The sequence below is a fragment of the Chaetodon auriga genome, chromosome 12 (assembly GCF_051107435.1).
Source record: "Chaetodon auriga isolate fChaAug3 chromosome 12, fChaAug3.hap1, whole genome shotgun sequence".
NCBI lineage: Eukaryota > Metazoa > Chordata > Actinopteri > Chaetodontiformes > Chaetodontidae > Chaetodon > Chaetodon auriga.
The window spans coordinates 22,127,501-22,151,078 of record NC_135085.1 but is presented as its reverse complement, the minus strand read 5'-3'; the positions used below and the strand labels follow the sequence as shown (position 1 = coordinate 22,151,078).

Here is a 23,578-nt window from a genome sequence, read left to right as displayed (position 1 = left end):
CAGGGGAAACCCTACAGCTACCACAGGAGATGATAAAATGCCATAACGCCCGATAAGGTCACTGTAGACCCGGTGGAGTATTATAGGAACATTATGGCGATTTTTCGGTATGGTGAGATCACACTTTTCTATCTGCTCCATCTCTCCTTCACGTTGCTCTCAGCCAGTAGGCCCCTGCTCTGGCCCTGTTATCCCGATGGTACGGGCCAAATCGTATTAAAATCCCCTCCCTCCCTTCCCTCCATCCCTCCCTCCCTTGTCCCCTCCCCTCCCTCTCGTCTTTCATACAGACTGTTTTTGCTGCAGTGAGCGGCAGCCGTGGAGAGAGAGCGAGATAGATACAAACACACAGAGTGAGAGAGAGAGAGAGAGAAGCGAGCGAGCGGAGGAAAAGGCAAGAAAAACAAAGAGTCAGGAGAAGGAACAAGGAGATTTTTTTTGAAAAAGTCGATAAAAGCAGATTGAGAGGAGGCACCGGACAAGCGACTGCTGCGCATCAAAGGAGGGACCTTACTGGGGACCTTATTGGAGACCAGCGCCAACAAAACCCGACTCCGGAGGCGGAATATAACGGTGTGTGTGTGTGTGTCTCTCTGTGTGTGCTTGTTACCGTGCATTGCTTCGCAGTTTGTGTTACTGTCCAGGGTTAGGATGTAGCCTGTAGGGCGGACAGGAGACACCTGTCAGTGCTGACGCTTTTCCGTCTCCAGGAATGTGTCTGTGTGTGCACTCTGGATAGGTGGCTGTGTTTGTGTGTGTGTGCGTGTGTGTGTGTGTGTGTGTGTGTAATCCGTTATGCCTGCCCAGGGAGAGAGCTGTATAATCCCTGCGTGTTTTATAATTTACTCTGAATGTACGCGTTGTCGGGCTGCCTGCGCTGTTCCCGACTCCCCTTCCTCTCTTCTCCCAGCTCCGTTGGCTCTATCGCTCTGCAACAAAAAAAGCACCACAACTAGGCGCTGTGTGCAGCAGCCACCTCTCCCCAGCCTTCGCAAGAGTCTCCGAATCTCATCCCATCAGCACCAGATCTTTGTGCAAGTGCGGGAGAAGGTGTGAGAGAGCAGGCTCCGACCGGAGACACATTGCTCTGGTGCTCCCGCGGTCCGTCGCAGCGATGCAGGCCACCACGAGCTGTTATTATTGTTGTTATTAATATCATCGTTACTATTATTGCGCTCCACCTACGAGCCGAGCGGCAGAACTTGCGCTAAATCACGCCCAGAGTGTTCGCCTTATTTCCCATGGATGCACTTGTTCTAGTTTTGTTTTCGTTTCTCGCCATCACTCAACAGGAAGGGCTGGAGCGACAATAAACACAGCCCTCCCACCCCTCCCAGTCCCTCGCATCCCATCCCATCCCATGCCCCCCCCCCACTCCTCCATCCCCGCCCTAAACGTCCGCCCGTCCCGCAGGCAGCATCCAGCCGCGGTTCCCTCTCAGCGTTGACGATGAGGGAGCGTTACGCAGGGGGACCGCGGGCTCACCTCGGCGCAGGCTACTGCTATTTTAAGGAATGTGCGTGAGAGAAGCTGTGTGTGTGTGTGTGTGTGTGTGTGTGTGTGTGTGTGTGTGTGTGTGTGTGTGTCTGACAAAGGGAGAGAATGAGAGAGGACGAGTGCCTGAGCGGCTATTATGTACGTCTGTACGTCTCCGGTCTTGAGCAAAGCGCGCCGAGTATTCTCAGCGGGCGACAGGTGCATCTCTGTGCTGCTGCTGTGTTTTTCTTTAGTTTCCACTGTTTTTTCACAACCAACTGGGGGAAACGCTCCTTCGCGTTATTTCTAATTAGCGTGAGTTAGTTGGAGCTGTCCAAAACACTCGCTTTCCTTCACTCCACATGCGCACAGCTTGTTAGAGTGGGTGAATAAATTCTCAGTAATATGAACCCCCTCCTCTTCTCCCCTTCTCCCCTAATTACCACCAATACACCGCACACAACATCACCCTCTTTTCTGCTGTTTGGCTCTATCGCCGCCCCCTCCCCTCCACCCCTCCACCCCGCCTGTCTCAATCGCCTCTCGGTATGGTGTGACACAAGCAGATCGATGAATACCCATGGAGCAACGCGTGAGTAACGGGTGGGCCAAGCGTTTATTCAGCAGCAGCCAACCAGTGGCAGGAGACGCAATTAGTGGCCAGTTGGCTCGCCCTGCTTGTTTTCTTTATCTCTCCACTGCTCTCCCTGCAGGTGACACTCCAGAGCTCCTCTGCCCTCCTGAGGATTCAGTGAGACAGGCGGATCTGTGCGCCCGACCATGGCCTTCCCATCAGCCCCCTCTGCATTATGGAGTGTCAGCTTATTGACAGTCCTGTTCGCTGCTGTGGTTCACAGCAACATTGTCTATGGTAAGCACCTCTCCCCCTCTTCATCTGTCCGCTTCCCATTCTCTCTATCTCGTCGCCTCTCCCTGGGCCCCTGACCTCCCCGACCCCCTCTTTCTGTCCTCGATGGTGCCCCTTATCTGTTGACTTGAGGCTTTTTTGTTGTTTCCTGTATTATGACAAGGGAATCAGGGAGCCGTTATTAAGCACATGGGACACTCCCACCTCCCCGGACCCCAGAGGAATTTCTGCCGCTGTTTTTGAGGAATGTGTGTGACTAGCACGTGGACGCCGGACTCCACACACATGCACACTGCAGGTCCTTGCTGGAATAGCTCACTTGCCCCGTGGCTTCCTCTTCTTTCTCCTTTTCTCTCTCCATGACATTCTCATTCACTTGCACGCACTCCCATGAAAGCGGGCGCACACTCGCGCATCATGCTCCCTTTCATGTTCACCTGCTCAGCATCTCTCTGTCTGTCTCACATCTGCGTGGAGACCATATCTGTGTCAGAGGTCCACGCAGCCTGGAGGAAACCAGTAATCATCTGCTTTTTTGTACAAGAACACCATTTCTTGTCTGCACGCTTATCACACACTCAGTACAGGCACATGACTCTTGTTATGGCTGAAGCTCAACCTGTGATGAGCTGGGTGCGGCTGAAAGCGGATGGCAAGCGAGGATTTGATGAGAGAGGCACTCTGTAATGATATCATCCCTGCTGTGAGCACCGAGTGAACAGGAATATACTGTCCAATGTGCTTTTCCAATTACATAACCCTCAAGTGAGTGGATGTCGGTAATACAACCTTTAGAGGGCAAGCTGTGCCGATGGCAAACTGGTGCATCATGATTGTCCCTCAATCCATAGAAAATTGATTGACACAGGTAGAATCCTGTTGGCGTTTTCTCATTACAGTTAGGATTTAATTGCACAGAGTGTTTGGCAAAGAAGTGTAAGACAATATAGCAGGCATGAAGGCTTCCAATAGACATTCCCTGATTTGCATTTGCAGTATATGTTCTCAGAGGCCCCTTGCACTCACTTGTGCACACCCACACACATTCACAAATTTGAATACATCATGGCGCATCCGCATGCACGGACACACGCGCAGTGTCCACATGTATGCACATGAATATGCTGGTACACGCGCCACTTTTTACTGTACTTCAACTTCATTTATCCACATCAGCTGTTTCTGCTTGCTGTTGAATTATGCATACTTGTGTTCCTGCACGTTTGTGTATGAAATGTGGGAAAGTGCAGAGCGTTGTCAGTGCGAGCTCAGAGTGGTCAGTGCAGTAAAAAGTGCGAAACAGTCTGGCTGTGCCAAGAAGCCGTGATGAGGTCACTGCTAAACAAATGCAAATGTAGGCCTGTCAAGGCCCCGAAAGCTGTTGAAGATGAGAAATGCACAAACAATCTCCAGATTGAGGTGCTGATGATGAAATATCAATCTCTCTTCAGAGTGCTGACCCCGAGCATGTAGCTCGTCATTGAAACGCAGGCAGCGGTTCGTTATTTGGGTCCGAAAACGATTTTGGCTCGCGTTCAGACGCACGTCACATTTGATTAAGGTGTGCCTAGCATGAGGCCTGACCATGCATGACCAATTCCTGCTTTGGTTTCACCTAAGTGCTGTTTTACATTATCATGTCAGTCAAGGAGGGTAATTAAGCCTGGGACGTCTGACAGTGTTTAGGAGATGAGAAAACACGTCAAGGAGTGCAATTGAGAGGAGAGGGGAAAGGGAGTGCTGGCTTTACAGTTTCAGTGTGCATCTTGTAAACCATTAAGTTGTAGTCAAGGTCTTTTTGTCATTCATTTTTGCTATCAAAGCATAATCAGATCCTCTAATATCAACTACACTGAAACAAAGTCAGTAACATTTCTGCAGTGAATCGAATTAGTATCACTTTTGTCAGGCATTTGTCAGACTAGAATGCATCATTTTTTTCATCAACGTAGAACAGGAATTTGTCTTGGTGGCATTGATGCAAGAAATACTGACAATTTATAGACTTTCTCACTTTCTCACTGGCAAGCAAGGAGCTCAGCTCTTTCGGGACTTCACATACAACACTGAGGCACGGTGCCAAAAATTCAGCAGACAGGAAACCACATATAGATATATAGATATATATATATATATGAATCCTGTATTCACTGTTCTATAGTTTCCAGACATTTGAGCAATATGGCAAGCAGTTTAGTTTCAGCTTCAGAGGGAAATGTGTATAAGCTGCAGAGCACTTCTGTCCATCGCTCACATCTGCTCCGATCTGTCTGATTGGTGTTGTTGTGACACAGCAGCAGAGCTGTTAAGTAGAAGATGGAGTAGGGCGGGGTGGGCAGTCAGATAATGCTGTCATAATGGAGATCTCCATGCTAAGAGGCCCTGGAACAGAAGGGCCTACTTAGCATAAATAATTCAATGTTGTATATCAGAGAGGATACGATTAGCTCAGCAAATCAATGCAAGAGCACACGAGCCATCAGAGAGCAGGACTGTCCATCACTGCTCAGAGTCCACGATGATTTAAAAACATGCATGCTGTTTGTCCCCTTTCATCTTTCAATCATGGGAAGAGAGGGGAAAAAAACTTCCCTCGTGAGTTATGTGGTTGATAATCATACAGCAACCAACAAGCCGCATGTCACAACCGTTTAAACTCCAGACCAACCCTGGACTCCCGACTCCCACTTCCACTGCCCCGTCTTCATTTGATGTGTGTCAAAGTCGGGGAAAGGACAGCACTTAGGATGTTTTTTTTCTGGATTCATCTGTGACCAGGCTTCCTTAGAGCAAGTGAACGAATTGGGGAGACACTAATTGCGCACCATTTGACATATCCATTTCCACAGCTGGATGTGCAGCCATGCGTTGCGGATGGAAAGTGCCTCTCAGAAGGGCACAGATTAGGCATGCAATTGGCCGGCTGTGCCCTGGTTCTGTACTGCTGACCCAGTTACCTCGGGGCTGCTGTGGAGTGTGGAGGGTCCATCCGCCGGAGCGCTCTGCAGACAGCGTGTAGAGCAGAGCGCTGCGGCCTCCCATCAACCACCTGGCCTTCAACTCCACGGCAGCCCGCTCCCAGACCCCAGGAGAATGTTTGCATTCGTGACAAGGAACATGCCTAATAGTTTATTTACCTCAACGAGTTCTGCTGGTTGGAACAAGTGAATGAAGCCCTAATGCTTCCAGCTGAGGCCAGTAATGAATAAGGATTAAAGGACAGGAACAGTGTGGACCAATCGTTAGTGTGGTAAGATTTACAGGCGGGAGGGCTCCGCATGTGTGTCTCTCTGCCAGCGGTTCACTTTATCCTGCCACAAAATGGGCTCCTTCCCCCCTGGACCAGCTCTTTCTCGCTGGCTCGATGCCTACTTCCTGTGTGTGCTGCTGTTGTTTACTGTTGACTTCCTGTGTGCCAAGATGGGGGAACATTTGGCTAATACACAGTACGGCTAGCACACAATAGCAGTAGGCGGTTTGGATGTGAGGCCTCTGCCTGTTAACAAGGCTGACTGATAAGCACTGACTCATTAACAAGCCGAGGTACACAGAGCCTGGGGGAATTACCGCCTAGCCACTGTGACATTAATAAGAGCCTAAGCTATTTTTCCATTTGGCTCCGCTGGCACTGGGCTAAACCAGTGGTTTCCAATCTCGACCCTGGCTATTTGCTGGCTCCAGTGCTTTTCCATTTGTTTCAGCCACTGGTTACCTGGTCTGATTGGATTGGGCCAGATCAGTATTGTCAATGTGGACTGCAGTTAATGACATCTGCTGCTTGAATGGAAAACCAGACACCCCTCATTAGTTTGCTGCAGATTCATTCAGAAACATCTGGGGAGGAGCCCAATTAATTCTTCTCTTGCTGATCATGCCAATTAATTAGCAATATGTTTGTTTTTTTTAAAGAAAGGAGACAACAACTTATTCCTGCTCATATCCTAGATGTCAATCAGCGAGACTGATGATGATTCTGACATTATATAGATCCAATTAGGCATCTAAAATAGATCCAGTACAACATACAGAAGAGCTCCAAGCAACTGCCTCCTATCACAATTTTAAATCCAAAGCCATATTACTCCCATTGTCTCGTGTCTTTATTTTTCTCTGATCCTTTAAGTGTTTTGTCGTCCAGATCAGTTTCGTGATTACAAATTGAATCCTGATTGGCTGGCATTAGTTTGCAACAGATTCACATCTGGCAGAAAACCAATTATTTCTCCTGTTCATCATGCCGATTAATTAAGGCGCTGTGGCTGATTGATTAAACTCCCAACAAAGCTCCAACCATGAGCACTACAACCCTGGGGATGATTTGCATCACACATTATCCACATTGGCTGTGTCTTCATGTTATCTTCATATAGCTCCTCAGACGTGCTGAAACACTACACATGTGTCAGTGACACGGAGAGAAACTCACAGCTCAACAAGACACAAGTGTTGATAAGTAATTTGTGGCTAAATTAAGCAGGATTAATATGTGGTGGCGAGCCAGTATCACCGGATCTTAAAGGTATCAGGAGCACCCAAACAAGACTCCATTAGACCTCATCAATCAGAGGTAGATCTCATCCACCCAGGCCCACTCAGGCAATGTGAGATTGCATCAGAAGAGATCAATCTCGCTTGCTAGCATCATAATAACAGAAAATGCCATTTAGATATTGAAAAAGAGAAGTGCTCTTGAGATTTTGCAAAGCAGTAACGCACTCAGCGTCCTCTCAGGTGCTCTTAAAAGACACATCACTCTGCCGCAGCTCAGGGTCGAGAAAATTAGGGGTCCAGCAGTCGCGGAGCTGTCAGCTTTAAACCATCACTTCACAAAGACGCCGCAGATTAAACAAATCTAACAACAATAACAACGTCAGCCTTGGAATAAATTAATTCACCTCGTTTCCAACAACAAGAGCCCTTATTATTGCGTTCCACACTCAACTGGCTTTTCCTTTGATCAGGTCCCTCACTCGCACCGCCTCACCACCGCCTTCCCCCCTTCTCTCCCGCTACCTGCCGGGATTCTCTGATGGGGGGTTTTAATTGATTGCCGCGGGGGTGGAAATCACCCATCCTGTCATTGATGCATGGTTGGTCAGAACAAGGGCTTCCTGGAAAGGTGTATCTGTTTGTTGAAGCCCATCACCGCACCGTGTGAGACTCCCAACGATGACGGGGTGCCGGAAGACGCGAGCGCGTGGCTGTAAAGCGCAGCATTTGTATTGATTGAGTCTGAGTGCTGAGGGTTCCCCCTGAGCGCAGGAGCTCCTCCAATGAAAGAGCAGAGGTTGCTCTTGTTTATTGCCTCTATTTGATGATGCCATCACTTCAGCTGGTGGAAGGGAGTGTGTCTGGGGGGGGATCTTATCGCTGATACCACAACCATAAAGCCATTTTAATTCACCTGTGTGCTGTCCTGGGAATTCTCCCTCGTCTGGTTTCTGCTGAGGACATCATTGTCCATTCACCGAGTCTTATCGAGCCTCCAGCGTAGCACTATCACATATAGAACCGGTCCTCTATATGGCGGTTGTGGGGAGTGTGCTCTCTAGATTGGAACTTAGTGTTATAAACTCTCGTGGGCGAGTATAAATATTTGCAAAAGGTGTGTATTTATACATTATTGCGTTCTGGCTCGAAATGCTTCTGCTCATTTCACTTCCCCCTCGATAGCATAACTATAAGTGGCTGTTTGATGGAAATGATTTGTGATAAACATAGCAGTTAAGCCCTGAATGGACTACAGTCTGGCGCTTGTGCTTTACCAGCTGATCCAGTGTCAAAGCGAATCAGCTGCCAGGCTGACGAGAGTCCTCGAGGCCGCGTCCTGTCTTGGCTCACGCGGAGAAGTTTTTGATAGTTTAGCGAGCGATTACGCTGAGTGCGAATTGCTCTATTCTAAAAGTGCATTACTGTACTGAAGCAGTTTTGAATATTGTTTCCTATACGTAGCATTCTTCTTTATTGTTTCGGCGGTTTGTTTATTGTGTGCTGAGATACGGTTTTAGCATCGAAAAATGTTGGATGGCATCATTATTAAAGTGTATTGTAACACAGCTACTGCTCAGTGGAGTTCATTTATGGTTCTGCTGCACTGCTGCACTCCTTATGCCTCACAATCACACTATACCACACTGCTTGAATGCTCATTGCTCCCATAAGCTGTACATCTGCTATTAAAATGCAGTTTGTATTATTTAAATGTCCTTTGCATTTATACAGCACCTGGCATTTAGTGTACGTGCTTTCATCATCATTTATGGCTGCATTGTAAGTGGATCAAATTTTTCATGCGCCCTATGCAAAGCGGGGACGGAGTTTGGGAGCTTGCATTGTCAACAGGAACAGGCATGACGGGTGTTGGATCATTAGACTTGATGCTACAGAGGCCGGATTTACTTTTCATTGAAGTGGAAAAGGTCGTCTTTTACGAGTCTTTCCTGGAAGGCAACAAAAATGATGACGTGTGGGTTTCTTGCCGCAGTAAACGCTATGGGAGGAGTAAAGTCGTGAGACCTGGTGGGAATGGAGCGTGATGCTGTGCGTGTCTTTGGAGATGCTGAGTGGATGGCAAACTTCGGAGTGAGTTTAAACCTCTCTGCACTGTTGGCAAGATGTGGATGCACACTGTGCGGACTGTATTTACTCCTGGCTGAGGTTTGATCACCTCTGTAGGCGGTCTGCAGGACCTGATGGCTTCCACATCATAATGTGCTTTTACGCACCGCATTATCATGCTTTTTCTGATCCGAGCTATCCGCACAGACATCGCATTTTAATACAAGGTGTAAATGAGGTGAGGCAGCTAAATGTTTAAACAGAAAGTGGAGTAAATAGTCTGTTATCTGTCTCGCACTCTACCCTCGCGCTCCATTCTAAGTTTCCTTCCAGTGCTCTCATGCGTTGGGCTGATTGTGTTTCTCCATCAAAGCTGCAGCCTAGATTGGAACTCGTCTAACACGATGAATATGATTATTGTTTGAATACTTTCTGTTGCACGCGGTGAGTACGGTGATTGTGACCTATAGCAGGTGTCATTTCCATTTCTTCAACTCTGCTGCTCCCACCTGTTCAGGCATCATCGATGGTTAAAACAGCAGCCTATTGATGAACACAAAAATGAGCTCGTTGCTTTCATTGTGCTATCCTTGAGCTCTGAAAGAGCGATGCTGTCTTGATTTCCTCTGACAGTGGGTGCCGGGAATGTATTACTTACTTTTAAACATTAAATAAGGTCAGCCGTTAAATCGAGCAGTCAATCACTGTGATGCAAGCGGAAGTGTCAACCTCTCACACTACCCAGTGGACAGGTGGTGCCTTGGCTTTAATTTTGCATCTGGCCCTCGACACTGATCAGGGTATGATGAGCACACGATGAGTGGATGTGGCTTTTTACGACGAGGCCATCGCCGCGCGGTGTAACTCAGCGCCGCTGCGCTGGTTGAAAACAAAGGCACCAAATAGGCATCTCTAATCTCCCTGCTGAATGAATCCGAAACAAAGAGAGGAGGAACGCAGACATAGAGGCTTGGACACACATAGGATAAGCTGATTACCCAGGAAAGGAGGGAGGGCGAGGGAGACAGAGGGAGAAAGACAGAGGCATGCACGTGAACAAGAGAAATCCATACAGTAAGGGAGCACGAGGGCAGGGAGCTGGAGGAGGAGGGGTAGCGAGAAAAAAAAACCCAGCGCACTCTAATGATGGGATGCACAGACCGGAGAGAAAATGAAAAGACACAGCGAAGGGAGCGAGGGAGGAAGAAAAAACACACAAGAGAAAAAAGGTGAATGTTTAAAAGGACGAGCCATGGCGCGCTACATAGAGCATGCAATGGGAAAATGAAGGGAATGCATATTTGCCTGTGATATCCTCCTTAGGCGCGCGACACAATCAAAAACAGGACATTATGCAAATGTGACGCGGCTACGGCAATATAATCGCTACCTGAGTCATTTCACCTGCTCTGCTCACTAGTCGCTATATATACAAACGGAATTACACCCAATCCAGGTGTATGGGCTAAATATACAGCTAATTAAAATTAATGAGATTTACTTAGAAAAGAATATGCTCCTTCCCTAAGCTGCTTATCCCCGCATGAGCATCTACTACACACACTGACACACACACCTTTGCATGAGTGCTCCAAAAAATACACACACGCACCTTGTTTTGATTCACTCTTCTTCACTTTCTCACAGCCTGCTAGGCAGACTATTAAGAATCCCTGGTACGCTCACACACACACACACACACACTCATACTTGTACTTCTATCCTTGTGAGACCCTCACTGAATTAATGCATCCCCCAGCCCCTCTCCCTAACCTCAACCATCACAACTCAATGCCTAACCTTAACCCTTATTCTAACCTAAACCTGGAAACTAAGTCAACCTTCAAACAGCCCCTAACATGTCCTCACTTTCCAAAATTGTCCTCTGTTGGTTAAAAACTTCACGATATAGCAAGCACAAGTACACACACACACACACACACGCTGTCAGTCTATCTCTCTGTCTTTCAGCCGGCTTTCCTCACACGCAGACTTAAACATGCTCCTTGTTCAGTGAACACGCAAATCCCTGACTGTATGTGCACATGCACAGAGAAATGCACACAGACACACAAACGTTCAAACAGATGCTAACACACTCACAGAAGCGGTTAGAAAAACACTTATGTACGTACTGGTGCATAAAGACATGTCCGAGCGCACATACATGCACACGAACATGTGCACAGATAGAGCTCTGAAGACCTTCGTCTTTACTTAAGCACACACACCTCTGTGAGCCAAGCTGTTCACCACCCGGTGAATACCTGTGCGCCCACCTAGCTGCTGTATCTATGTGGATGCATAAGTGTGTGTGTTTAGCAGACTAGCCAATGAAAATACACATACATATATATTCCCCACCCACCTCTGTTCATACAGTGTGGGCATTTAATGTTTAGCATTTTTTCTGAGCTGCTTATGGACATTTTTTTTATTGTGAGGTGGTGTCCAACCCGGGATGCTCCATTTCCTAGCGAGCAAAGTGCTGAGTAATTAAACGGCTCTTCAGTCCCTCTCTGTTTAAGGATTGGAAGGGGGGGGGGGGGGCCTGTGAAGATGACACAGTGTGAATTAATCACACACTTTATTAACAGACTTGGGTTTCGGTGGAACACTGCTGTCTCCACTCCACCGCGGCTAGCTGCACCACCTGGCAGCCAACCAACTCATGCCTCAGCCGACCTCGCGCACATTCTCGTACAGTAGCTCACACATGGACTCGCGCTGCCTCACGAGTACTGTACGAACAAGCACGTGCACGCGCTCCTCTTTTTTTCTGCCCCAGTCTCCATTTCTCTCCTTCTGTCGCCGCTTCATTTCTCAGCTTGGTGAGTACTCGAATGTCATTATGACTTTTGCTATCAAAAGCAAACAGCGGGGCTGGTTCGAGGAGCGCATGCCAGACCTCCCGTTTTCCACGCTGAGAGTGCCGCGGCATGTCGAGTGCTATTTTGATTGTTCTGGCTTTTTTTCTGCTTCTTTTCAACGAGTGGACTGGTGTTTTTAGAGGACAGATTTATTGACAAAGGCCCTGCTGTGAGGCTCAACTGGTCCACGTGGTCTAGTTTCTCAGTGAAAAACCCCCTTTCTGTATATTTACAATGCAATCACTCTCCCTTGGCCTGCGTGTCAATGAAGATGACTTCATATCTACTGGCAAATTCGATCCCATTTGCGAAAAGCATCGGCAGACGGCACAAGTGAACGATATAATTGACTTAATGAGCTACACGCCCTTATCTGCTGTTCATTCATACGGGCAGCCCGAGGCGTGACAACTATCAGCCTCTTACACAGGCTACTGTATGTTTGATGAGTCCCTTGAAGGGAGAATTTGATAATGCAGTCGAACTTCCTCAAGGCAAACTGATTTGATTTGTGAAGCAAAGAAGAAGGAGTTTATCCTCTCTCCTCTCTCCTTCTGTTTTTTCTTGTTCTCTTATTCTACAATGAATATTTAAATATTATTGTGATTTATTTATTGCGGCTCAGTGTTCAGCTTCACAGAGCTATTTTCAGGTTGATATCTTCACAGGCGGGAGGGAGGGAGGGAGGGAGGGAGGGGAGGCATATAGGCTTGTACATGGGAGGTGTCGCGCTTGACTTTGTGACAGTGTGCGACGGCGTGCCTGCGAGAGCGTCTTTTTGTTGTTGTTTGAAGGGTTCCTGTGACATTTTCTGGTTCTTCCCCTCAGGGGCAGAAAAAGTCAGAGCTGGCCTGGTTTCGTCGGCCTCCCGGAACAATTTCCAGGGGTTCTGTTTGAAAGGACGAGGAGCAAAGGAAGGGTCATTGACGTCATGGGGTCAGCTGCCAGTGGCAAGCTGGCTGCACGATGACATTTCTTGGTACGGGTGTGTGTTACACCTCGATGGCCTAAACATGAAAACCAAGGCAACCTGGTGAGACCTGCCATCCCGAAGTGCAGAGTGTTGAAGGGGATCCTATTTTCCAAATTCAACCAAAGAGTTGTGCACATCGACACAGCGCCATTGCAGAGTTTAAGCCAGGCCTTGAAGTTCACCAACACATCTCAAAACACTGAAGATCGAGCTGCAAAATGGTATAGTTTCGTCCGCCAGAGTCGCTTCTTTTAAACATTTTGTATCAGCTGCCACTGTATGAATGGACTTCACTTTTTGATTTAATATAAACTAGTGTGTGTGGGAATATTTATTTAGTTATGCAATAAACTTTTCAATCAAGGACATTTGCTAAAGATGCAAAGGATTTGATTTAATTGGCATCAGACGGGTCAAGTGTTGGGTCAAAGATGGTCAGTCTGAAGTCAAGTTTCGCATCCTTGAGGACAAGTCAAAGTCAAGTGGCAAGTCTTAATAAGCAAGCTGAAAATGAGGACAGTCTGAAGGCCGACTTCTTCCTTTATTAGAGCTGTGCTAATAGTATCAATATGTAGCTGACAGCAAATGCTTCAGTGCATTGGCTGAGTAGATATTCAAGCTGTGTGACTGTGCACAGCCTACCTGACACTGACTTACTCCTTGCAGAGCTCAAACAATTAGTCAGTTTATCGATAAATCGAAGCACAGAAAATGAATTTCTCTTCACAGTTTAGTCATCGTTTAAGTGGTTTTTCAAACATTCTCTACTTTCAGCTCCTCACTTTTGAGGATTTGTTTCTTTTCATTGTCTTATGTGATAGTAAACCAATTATCTGTAGGTCTTAGACTGCTGGTTGGAAAAAAAACAAGCAATTTGTAGACATCACCTCTGGCTAAGGGAAAGATTTTATAGACCAATTAATCGAGAAAATAATTGTTAGTTGCAGCCCTCATTAATTCTTTACTGCTGTGGCATTTCACTAAGTCAAAACTCGAGACTTGAGATCCTTTTGCTAACATGCACAAGTTCACACATGCTCGACTCAAATTAAGCATGTGGGGAGTCAAGGGTCATTTAGCCATGTCTCACAAAAGTAAAGTCTAAGCCAAGTCCAGTCTCACAGCTCTGGGTGAGGCAGCACAGTAACTGAAATGACGCACGTTTGAGCCCCACTGTATCCGTCTGTCTGTAAAAGCATCCTTGGCCGAGACCGCGGACTCCTCCGGTATCTGCTCAGTCATTGTGCTTGGATCCGTCTAAGAGCATCAGCTAAATGGCCGGTGTGTTAAGACGCGCAGTAATTCCATCTTCAAAGATCCAATCATTTTTACTGGCATTTTCCGATTAGCTCCAGCCAGCATGTCATAAATTGACTGGCGCATATTCCAGAAACAATAGACGTCTGTCACAGCATACGTAGACACAACTACCAGTGGTTACAGGGGAAATACTACCACAGTGAAGAAGGCAGCAGGAGGAGATACTGGTCTTTTACTTAATTGTCACTCTTCCAATTTGGCTCATCCTCAGTAAACTACTGCTATCAAATTTGCTGTCAGAGTTCAATCACTTAACTCCCCGCCGTCTGCTGATGTTACACAGTTTGAAATGAAAACTGAAAGCCACACTTAAAGTCGAGCTTGACATCTTCAATTTCAATCAAGAGATACCTGTTAGACACTATCAAATATTTATGATAGTATGAGCATTTTATTGTTTTTAATTCGTAATTCATTCATAATTTAATGATTCTGCTTAACCACTCATAAGTACCCCATTTAATAGTCTCGCGAGCTGGCTGCATATGGAAACACATGCTTATGCATGCAAACCCTCACAAATAGATTAACAAAGCTGCAGCAGCTCGTGCAGTGGTATGCGCGCTATATGCCGTATACCCACTAAGAAGGCTCCAGGATTTCTGTACACCCGCTGGAAAATGTGCAAGGGAACACAACAGCATGGCTTTATGACACAGCTTTCATTTCAGTGATTTATTCTTGCAAATACTGGGTCAAGAGATGTGACAGCAAACCGAAAAATGTTTCCAAACATGCAGAGAGGCTCTCGTCTCGTCGTCTCTACTCGCCCCCACCCAAAACCCCACCCCGCTGCCGCTGTGACCACAGACAGTGTAGGCCTTGGCTACATACCATATTTGTTGGGAGCAGGCATCCAACCACAAACATGTTCATGGGTGATGTGCATCCTTGTAAGCCCTGTAATCGTTTTAGACCATTAACCTGCAGTCGCACTCAGTCTTGCAAAACATGATTTTCTCAAAGCACGTACACGCCGGATGCCTTAGAAAACAATGTGCAGTCATCTTTGCATACCTTATACAATATGTTTACATTATATTCTGATTATATGTCAACAGTTCGCTGTGCAATGATTTACTTGTCTGCATTATCGCAGGTATATTTAAACTTATTACGATATCTCCGTCTCAAGACACAGCTGATATGAGATCAAAGAATGACGTTTATCAGCATAAGAAGGACATGACCGTGCTGTTTGTATACATGAGCAATATTTTAGAGAAGAACTCAATCATGATCCAAAACAATATCAGCTCATAATCCTACAGAGCAGATTACAAAAGAGATACGCAGAGTGTCCTGATACATACCAGTGCGAACAGGAAATAACAGTAGGAGCTGGTAAAGGACTGTGAAAGCAGTGGAAAATCCGCTGAGAGTCCAAAGCGTTTAAATCTCCCCGGCTGTAAACGTCCTTGGCTGTTTAAGTCTTGTGTTGCTTACAGTAAATTGTTTCGGGAGGTTTCGTCCTGATAGCACGTACCCGCTCTTTAGGCATGTCTGTATGCGTTAGTGAGCGCGGCGGTGCTCCAGGACGGGTGGTGCATCACAGTATACCCACTACAATAAACAAGACTATACCCCCGGCTGGTATACTGTATTTGCAAAGCACCTCACTGTAGGGAGGTTTAAAAAAACAAAAAACACAAATTTCTGTGGCAAACATCATCGTGCATATTATTCTTTCTTCCTTGAAAACACTGAAAGAGGACCTTTAAAGCTCCACTTGGATACTACTAAGATAAATATTAATAATTCAGTGCCAGATGTGATAGACAGTATGATAAAATAACTATTTATACAGCAGTTTCAAAGTAGAGTCACGAACGTCTTCACTGTCAGAAAAGTAAATCCATTAAAAACAAGAAATAGAACAGTGATGCAACACCTGCCAGTCGTCGGATGATTCCTCCCAAAGCGCAGCCATGACAGCACGCATTTTTGAGTGCCGGTGGCCCGAGGGGGAATCCCTAAGCATGACAGTGTTGGTGCAGAGATCCGTCCACAGAGAAATACGGCAATGCAGCAGATTTTATGCAAGATTCGAGGACAGTCGCTCCTATCCAGAATGTCCAAGCTAGCTCGACTTGTGTGTTTCACCTGCCCTTCGGTTTACGGTATGTTCATGATGTGGGTGATTCAATGTTGTGACAGACAGCGACTGTTCAGTAATATTTTATTGATCTTAAACTCATGTAACACTGGATGCGTCGCAGAACTTCCTTAACAATCTCTCAATTTATGATGCAATTAATTTCTATCTGAAAGTCATATGTCCAAGGCTGCTGTCATCAATGAAAGCCTTCAGCTGAGAGTTTGACTCACCCATAAAGCCAAAAGAAAGTCTATTCAAGACACCTTTATTTACAATACCAGGGTCTGTATGAATGAGAACTGCCAGAGAAAGACAGCGATTATTATTCTTTTAACCTTAAAATCGTGCACATGGCACTTGATGTGCTGGAGAAGTTATCTCTTTAGCGTCTGTCTGGCTGTGCTGAGGTAGAGTTTTGAATGCTAATGCTAATAAAAGATAAAGACAATGCTAACATGCTGTCAATGTTAATCAGGCTGGTGGGAATTAGTTTTGCAGGTAAGCTAAAAAATCACTATTGGACAAATTGAAATTTTGACCTAATGATGGCACAAAAGAATTTCATGGTGGTTCATCCAGTAGTTGAGACATTCAAAACCCAAAATGTCAATTTCACGGTGGTGCTAGAGGAAAAGTCACGGGATGACCAAAATCATTAGGATTGATCCTCCGGGGCCCTTGAATGTCTGCATAAAGATTCATGGCAATCCATCCACTAGTTGCTCAGATTTCCTTCTGAACCAGCGTGGTGGACCAGCAGAGCCTACAGCCACGCCGCTAGCATGGCTAAAAAAGCAGGCAAAAGAGGACCTTAATCTGTAAATGCCAGTGGATGTGAAGGACCAGAGATGACTGGAAATATAGCGATCAGAAAACAAAGAGTTTCAGAAGAAATAATCACAGCAACACGATGTCAGCGTCTCCTCCTTCTCCTCGTCTTCGCCCAGCTGTGTTGTAGTCGCAGCGTCAATCACAGGAGCCCCTGCGCCCAAGCCAATAGACGGTCGACAAATTACCATTTGGAGCGGAACCCGGCTATAAATGCGATTGGGTTGGATTTGAGTCTGCTCTCCCGGCTTTGGATTTGAAAAGAATAGAGTCTGTCCTCTTCGTTTTTTTTTTGCCCTCCGTTGCTTCAGAAAGCAAGATTAGATAGAGGTAGGGAGGGAAAGAGACACAGAAAGAGAAGGAGGGAAGCCGAGTCGGAGGAGACAGAGGGAAAATAAGAAATACAGGGCGAGAGCGAGAGCATCCGTAAGTCTTTAAAATTGCAAAAGCCTTAAAATAAATCTTAATTTAAGGCCTTGAAAAGTGTGAAAATGCGTGGAATGTCTGTATTAGAGGTCTTATTTTTCCGCCACTCCACGATGCGTTGCTTTGTCCGGCACGTCTCCTCTTATTCCACAGGGTTAGCACTACAATGGGCTGCTTAATGTTTTATTCATTATTTCTGCTTTAGTAAACAAAATTGGACTTCATGTTCCTTAACAAATAAATTCATGTTTGTTTGTTTGTTTTTTCTTTTTTACACTGCCCATTCCAAATTCCAGGGTGTTTATTCACCACGCTGAATCGCAAATAACTTGCTTTTGGTCAGTTTTATAGTCTTCTATTTGTGGTATTGTAAGATCTGTAAACCCTCGCCGCATTTTGACAATAAGCTAATTACCATAAACAAATGACACTATTACCGGGGGGACTGTCAGCCTCCACGGGCCTCTGTGCTGCATTTTACAGTGTCCTATAAAGTCCGATTTTACAGGAAATCTGATAGATTACAAACGACACACAGAGTTCATATGAAAACAGACGCTGTGTTGTCTTTACCAGCGACACACATATCAGTGACATGACCTGAGTCTCGAGCTGACGCGATTCGTTTGGACTCAGATTGATTACAAACACAAATATTGGCTCTTTCATACATTTATTTTATTTACCTCAACACTTGGGTCATTCATCTTTCCATATATTTTCTTCATCTCTGTGCTTTGTCTTCTCCACACTATCATATGGTTGACACACAGTTTAATTGGGCATAACATATATGTGATATATCACAATACCGCCACATATACAGTATTATATTATATATGTGATATATCATATTAGTGCCACATATACAGGTTGTAAATAACCTCAGGGAATAGAATCCATCCAGTGGAGGAATAAAGTGCGCACCAAGCAATTTTATCCCTGGTGAAAGCACAGCCTCGGAGGTCCAGGTGCAACAGGCCTGCAGGAGATACCTGCACAAGCACACATCATATGTTTCCTCTCTGGTTTTTATTTATCTTAATATCATTTTTCCTCCATCTTCCTTTGATTTACTCCTCAGAGTGTGACCCGTATGTTTCTCCTTCTTTTTCTTCCTGTCTCCCTTTCTTGTTACCCCCTCCACTCTCCTTTTCGCTCTGCTTTGGGTCTCTACCAACTCCTGAGGGAAATATGTGGCTGTTTAGCTGCAGAATACTTCACTTTGCTCACCAGCTAGCTGCTAAGTGTGTCTGTCTGCTGTCTGCAGCTGAACAGGTAGAGTACAGGTTTTTTTTTTTTTTTTTTTTAGAGCTTTTACAGTGAAAACCGCTGCCTGCTGCGAGGCTGTGAGAGTGAACCGAAACAGCAAAGTTGGGGGCCCGACAGCTAAACAATGAGCTGACACTCATTATAAAGCTCTGTAAGGCCGCAGGTTCAGCTGATAAGCCTCTGTAGGTTAATCGTCACACTGTTTTCACAGTGTCATTTGATGCATTGCGCAAATATCAATTACAGCTGCTTTAATTATTTGACAATCAGTTGATGTTTTTGTGATCTCTCATGTGAAATCACCTTTGCGAGATTTACTTGCTTTTTTTGAGCTTTGTATCCGGAAAACTACATTACATACAGACGCTTTCGTCCAAAGCAACATATGAGGAATAATCCAAGCTGCAGCAGACGAAGCAGAAGCCTTCGAGAATAAGTGCCACAAAGCTCAGTTCCACCTGACACATGTGCCACAAGGTTGCAGCAGCGTGAAGTAAGGCATAAGTGCACGGTAGATGAAAATGAAATAGATAGATACAGAGAGAGAGAGAGGGAGGGAGGGGATTTTAGTTTTGTTTGCTCTGCCTGCATAAGCAATTTCAAAGCCCGGCCGTGTTGTTGTGATGGCCATTTGTCTTCATTTTAGCTCCTACATGAGTTATCGACTAATCAAAATGTAATTGATGGATTAAAATAATGACAACAAAGGTTCGTCACAGCCCTACACGTGTCACATTTAGACTCCACAAGGCCACATTTCATTCCAGCAACCCGGAGCGGCAGCAGGAGATTCATTAGCTCATTAGCGAGACTCTCATTAGCCAGAAGTCATGTGATGTCATAATCTTCGGTAATGTAAGTACTGTAATGTCGGTAATCTTTGCACTCTCCTGACCCGCGCCTCTGCCCAATCAGCGGACGGTGGGCAGGCGGGCGGGTGGCCGGTCAGCCCGCTGTCTCTGGAGAGGACACTCAGTGGCGTCTTGCTGCTGTTTGTTTCTTGCACTTGAGTTTTGATTAATGTGCAGTTTGCCAAGAACATTTCCTGCTCCTGACACCGTGTTGCTTAATTAGGATAAATGTAGAAGGTCTCAACGGTGGGATGCTCCTCTTCGCTGAATCCTGTGAAGAATCTGTGATTTAGGCGGATCAGACGTGCACTTTTACAGTAAAATATTGCCTATAACTTAAAAAAAAAATCTTAATTTATTCCCTCTGAAACCTGCAGAAGCCTGTGGAGGCAGAGACAGAGACAGTGCTGCTGCGACTGAGGTCTGGGTTATTTCAGGATGGTTGTCTTGCAGTCTAATGTGGTTTGGCACTTGTGTGTGTAGTCAGGAGGAGATATATGGCTGAATTTGCCTTGAGTGGCTGGCTGGTTTCTGAATGGATGCACTCTGGTTTCCCTGGTTGCTGATTGCTATGTTCAAGAGTTTTCTCTCCTATTTTTCTTCTTCATTTTCCTCCGCGTCTGCCGTTGTCTTATCTTCCCTTCATCTGCTTGTGTCCTCCTTTCTCCTCTCCTCTCTAAATTTCTCCCCTCTCTCTCTCTTGCTGTTTGTCTTTTCTCTTATGCGTTTCTCCAAGCCATCCCAGTTTCTTTTATTTTTGGCCTCTCTGTTTCCTCTTTTTACTGTTTCTTTGTCTTTTTGAAGCTCTCGGCCCTGCTTTGCTTCCCGGCTTTATTTCTAATTTCGCCCCTCTATCTTTGTTTCTGCTTTTCTTCCTCATCCCTCTCGTATTATCTTTTCTGCCTTGCTTTCTTCCCCTCCTTCCATTCCCACTTTCTCCTCATTTGCCTCTCTCCTTTCAACTCGACCTCTCTTTCTTATTTTGCTCAGTCACCTTATTTTTTTTCTTTCTCTCTGCCCTCTTCTCTTTTTATACAGCTGTATTACCTCTATTTTCTTTATTTATATCTCCTCCCCCCTCATCACTTTTAGGCCCCTCGCTCTGTTTCCCTCTCATCCTCTTCTTCCTTCTTCCAAGCTCTCTGCTTTTCTGTCCTCCCCTCTCGTTTTCTCTTCGTCTTTTTGCCTTTATCCACATCTCTCCCCCTTCCTGCCTCCCTCTCTCCCTCTGTTTTTGTGCTTGCTGTTTTAGCATACTCTGCAGGGAGCTCTCCTGCGATGCCAATTATATTGACTGAAGAAAAGGGGAAGGAGAAAGAGAAAGGGAAGGAGGGAAGGAGACAGGAGGAGGAGGAGGAGGAGGGGGGAGTTTTGGAAGACCTGTGCATGCGTGCACAGAAACGCACAAATACACACATTCATGCTGACGGAGGTAATGAATAAGAGGGGATAGAGGCTTGAGAGCGCAGGAGGAGGAAGAGGAGGAGAAGGTGAGGAAGAAGGGGATGATGAAAGAGGGGGAGAGCTGGGAGGAAGAGGACAGAGAGAAATTGGAGGAGAGCGAATCCGTCTGTGAGTGTAATAGTCTCCCGCTGTCGAACCCGAGGGAATTCACTGACTGCAGAGGGGGAGAGAGAGAGAGGTAGAGAGGCATAGACACAGAGAGACGGAGTGAGGAAGAGGGGAGGGGGTGGGTGCGATCACAGCCGAGGAGGAGATAGAGAGATACAGAGGGAGAGAGAGCAGAAACAGAGGGAGACGGCAGGAAAAGAAAGATGACTTCAGTCCTTTCCTCCCGGAGCTCAGCTTGTAGGGCTCCACTCCAGGCAAATGTGGCTCGTGACATTAAATAAGATTCAGCGTCATGACTGAGCGTATGAATGGAGAGCATAAGTATATCATAGTAATGTGCCGCTGTACTGTAGCTCCGCTCACACAACTACTTAGCGTCTGTGCAAGCCTGTACACTGAACACACTTGTGTGTATTGTCAGTAGTGTGTGAAAAGGGTCAGTTCACACAAATTACTAAAGAACATTTTCTGAGTCACCTCTGTGGCAGCTAGCCATGCATATAGTTTTAGTTTTATTCGCTGTGATTCAGTCTCTGTGACTTCTGCCTTCACTTCAGTTGGAAATGGTATTTCATTTTCGCTGCCCGCAGCATTGAGAAGTTATATTTTAAAAGTATCTGCAGGAATGTATCCCCATGACTCTGGATAATCCACAGACCTCATGTGAATGGTTTTGAGTGGAAAATTGTGGCAATAATAATTATGACAGGAGCGAAGGAGGAAGTCAGGTGACATTAATGTAGAGCCGCAAAATCGGCAGCAGGAAGATGTCGGGATGGATTAATGGGTCAACAGAACGTCAGACCTTAAGACAACCGCCGTTTGTGGAGCCTTTTAACCATGACCACAATCATTCCCCAACCTTATCCAAGCGTCTATTATTGCAACCATGATGACGAGTCATGGAATCAGCGACTACTTTTCTGACGTTAGCAAAGTGCTTATTGAAACCCAGACCATGATCTCTCCTTAAACTCCACCAAACCTGAACCAGAATCTTGCCACATTATAAAACAGATTAATTTTCCAACAGGATTTTGTAACTGCTCTGGAAAGCAACAACCGCTGAGCTAGCAACCTTCACACTGAAAACACCGTTTTTAACCAAGTCTTGGATCGTGGTGAACGGTGAAGTTTCCACCAGTTACGGACAAAGTTTCATATTCCAGACGAAGCCAATCGTTGTGGTCGCATTTGCTGATGCGACATGCATTAACTGTTCTTGGCAGTGGTTAAAGTGTCCTGTGAACGTTCAGGTCATGGTGACTGAACATATTTGCAATAACAGGATACAGGAAGTGAACTAATGTGAGCCATTGTAATGTTGAGACTGACGGCTGGGCGTCCTCCCAAATGAAAGTGTGTTGGTCATGTTGACACAGAAGCCCTGCGTGGGTGTATGCATGTCTGCGAAAGGGCTCTTCCATGTGCGAATGTGCACCCTGGCCTGGGCTTAGTGCCGCCAAAGACGATCGCGATTGATGTAAAGAAACACGAACGAGCCGGTGTTTTTTTTTTCCCCCTGCACCAGAATTTTAATGGTTTCAGCCAGACCGTTCTCCAGCGCTCACACGGCCTTAAAGCGACGTGTGGAGATAGGTCTGGCTATGTGAGACTGTAATTTGCAGTAGCTTGTTGCTACAGTTCATTGCAGTAACCTCTGTCAGGCATTTCATATAGGCGAGCAAGTGGCAGTCAGCACATATAGCACTGTATACTAATGGGAGGAGAAATTAGAGGAAAAACCCAAATCAGTGAGTGCAGAAACATAACAAATGCAGACGCTTCCTACAGACTGATTTAATGAGTATGAAAATGATGTGAATCATATGCTCCGGTCTCTGCAGTCACCAGATCGCAACCAATTTAAAGACCTTGATTGTGCCATCATCAAAACACCGAATGAGGAAACATTAAATAGAAGAGTGGCGCTCTTCTAATTGAAATCCAGTAGATTTCAGAGACAGAGGAGCACTGAAACAGCTCTGGTGGGACAAAGCTTAAAAAGACTTTTTCGGTTGGGTTCATAGATGCTTTAAAAGGTCAGTCAATCCAAAGCAATCCACTTTTAAAAAGGGGACGTTAATGAACAGATATCTGGAAGGAGGAGAGAGAAAAACAGTTTCAGGGAAACTTTTACAAACCCATCGGATATACAGTACTTTAACTCCACGGTGCTAGATCTGAAAAATTAGGCTGTTTTTCATAGTCTGTGACAGTTTTAGATCGGGTGACACGAGTTTGTCAAATGACATTGATGGTACAGTGCACACACATCTGCACAGTCGACTGTGCATCTGTCATGCATCTGTGCCTGCGTGCACGAAGATATAGTGAAGGGTGTTTGGTGTTTACCCGGCTTTTTAGCTTGACATATACCTTTATGATGTAAATTTATAGCACACATTAGGGAGCGGATGATATATTTGGCTGGTATTTGCCTTTTTATATCACGTATCAGATAGT

The 23,578-nt window shown here is 45.7% G+C and overlaps 1 protein-coding gene across 3 annotated transcripts in view; it reads left to right on the top strand.

Moving 5' to 3' along the window:
- The first annotated feature begins 274 nt into the window (after nt 1–274).
- The window catches only part of cadm3 (cell adhesion molecule 3), an 87,121-nt gene continuing 63,817 nt past the window's right edge, over nt 275–23,578 (top strand). For 2 of the 3 annotated variants that reach the window (XM_076745750.1, XM_076745749.1), the window contains exons 1-2: nt 275–573; nt 2,190–2,347. In XM_076745750.1, coding sequence (XP_076601865.1) covers nt 2,257–2,347 — 91 coding nt within the window. In that variant the 5' untranslated portion in view covers nt 275–573; nt 2,190–2,256. The remainder of the gene's footprint in view (nt 574–2,189; nt 2,348–23,578) is intronic. The other variant, XM_076745751.1, reaches the window with a different exon arrangement.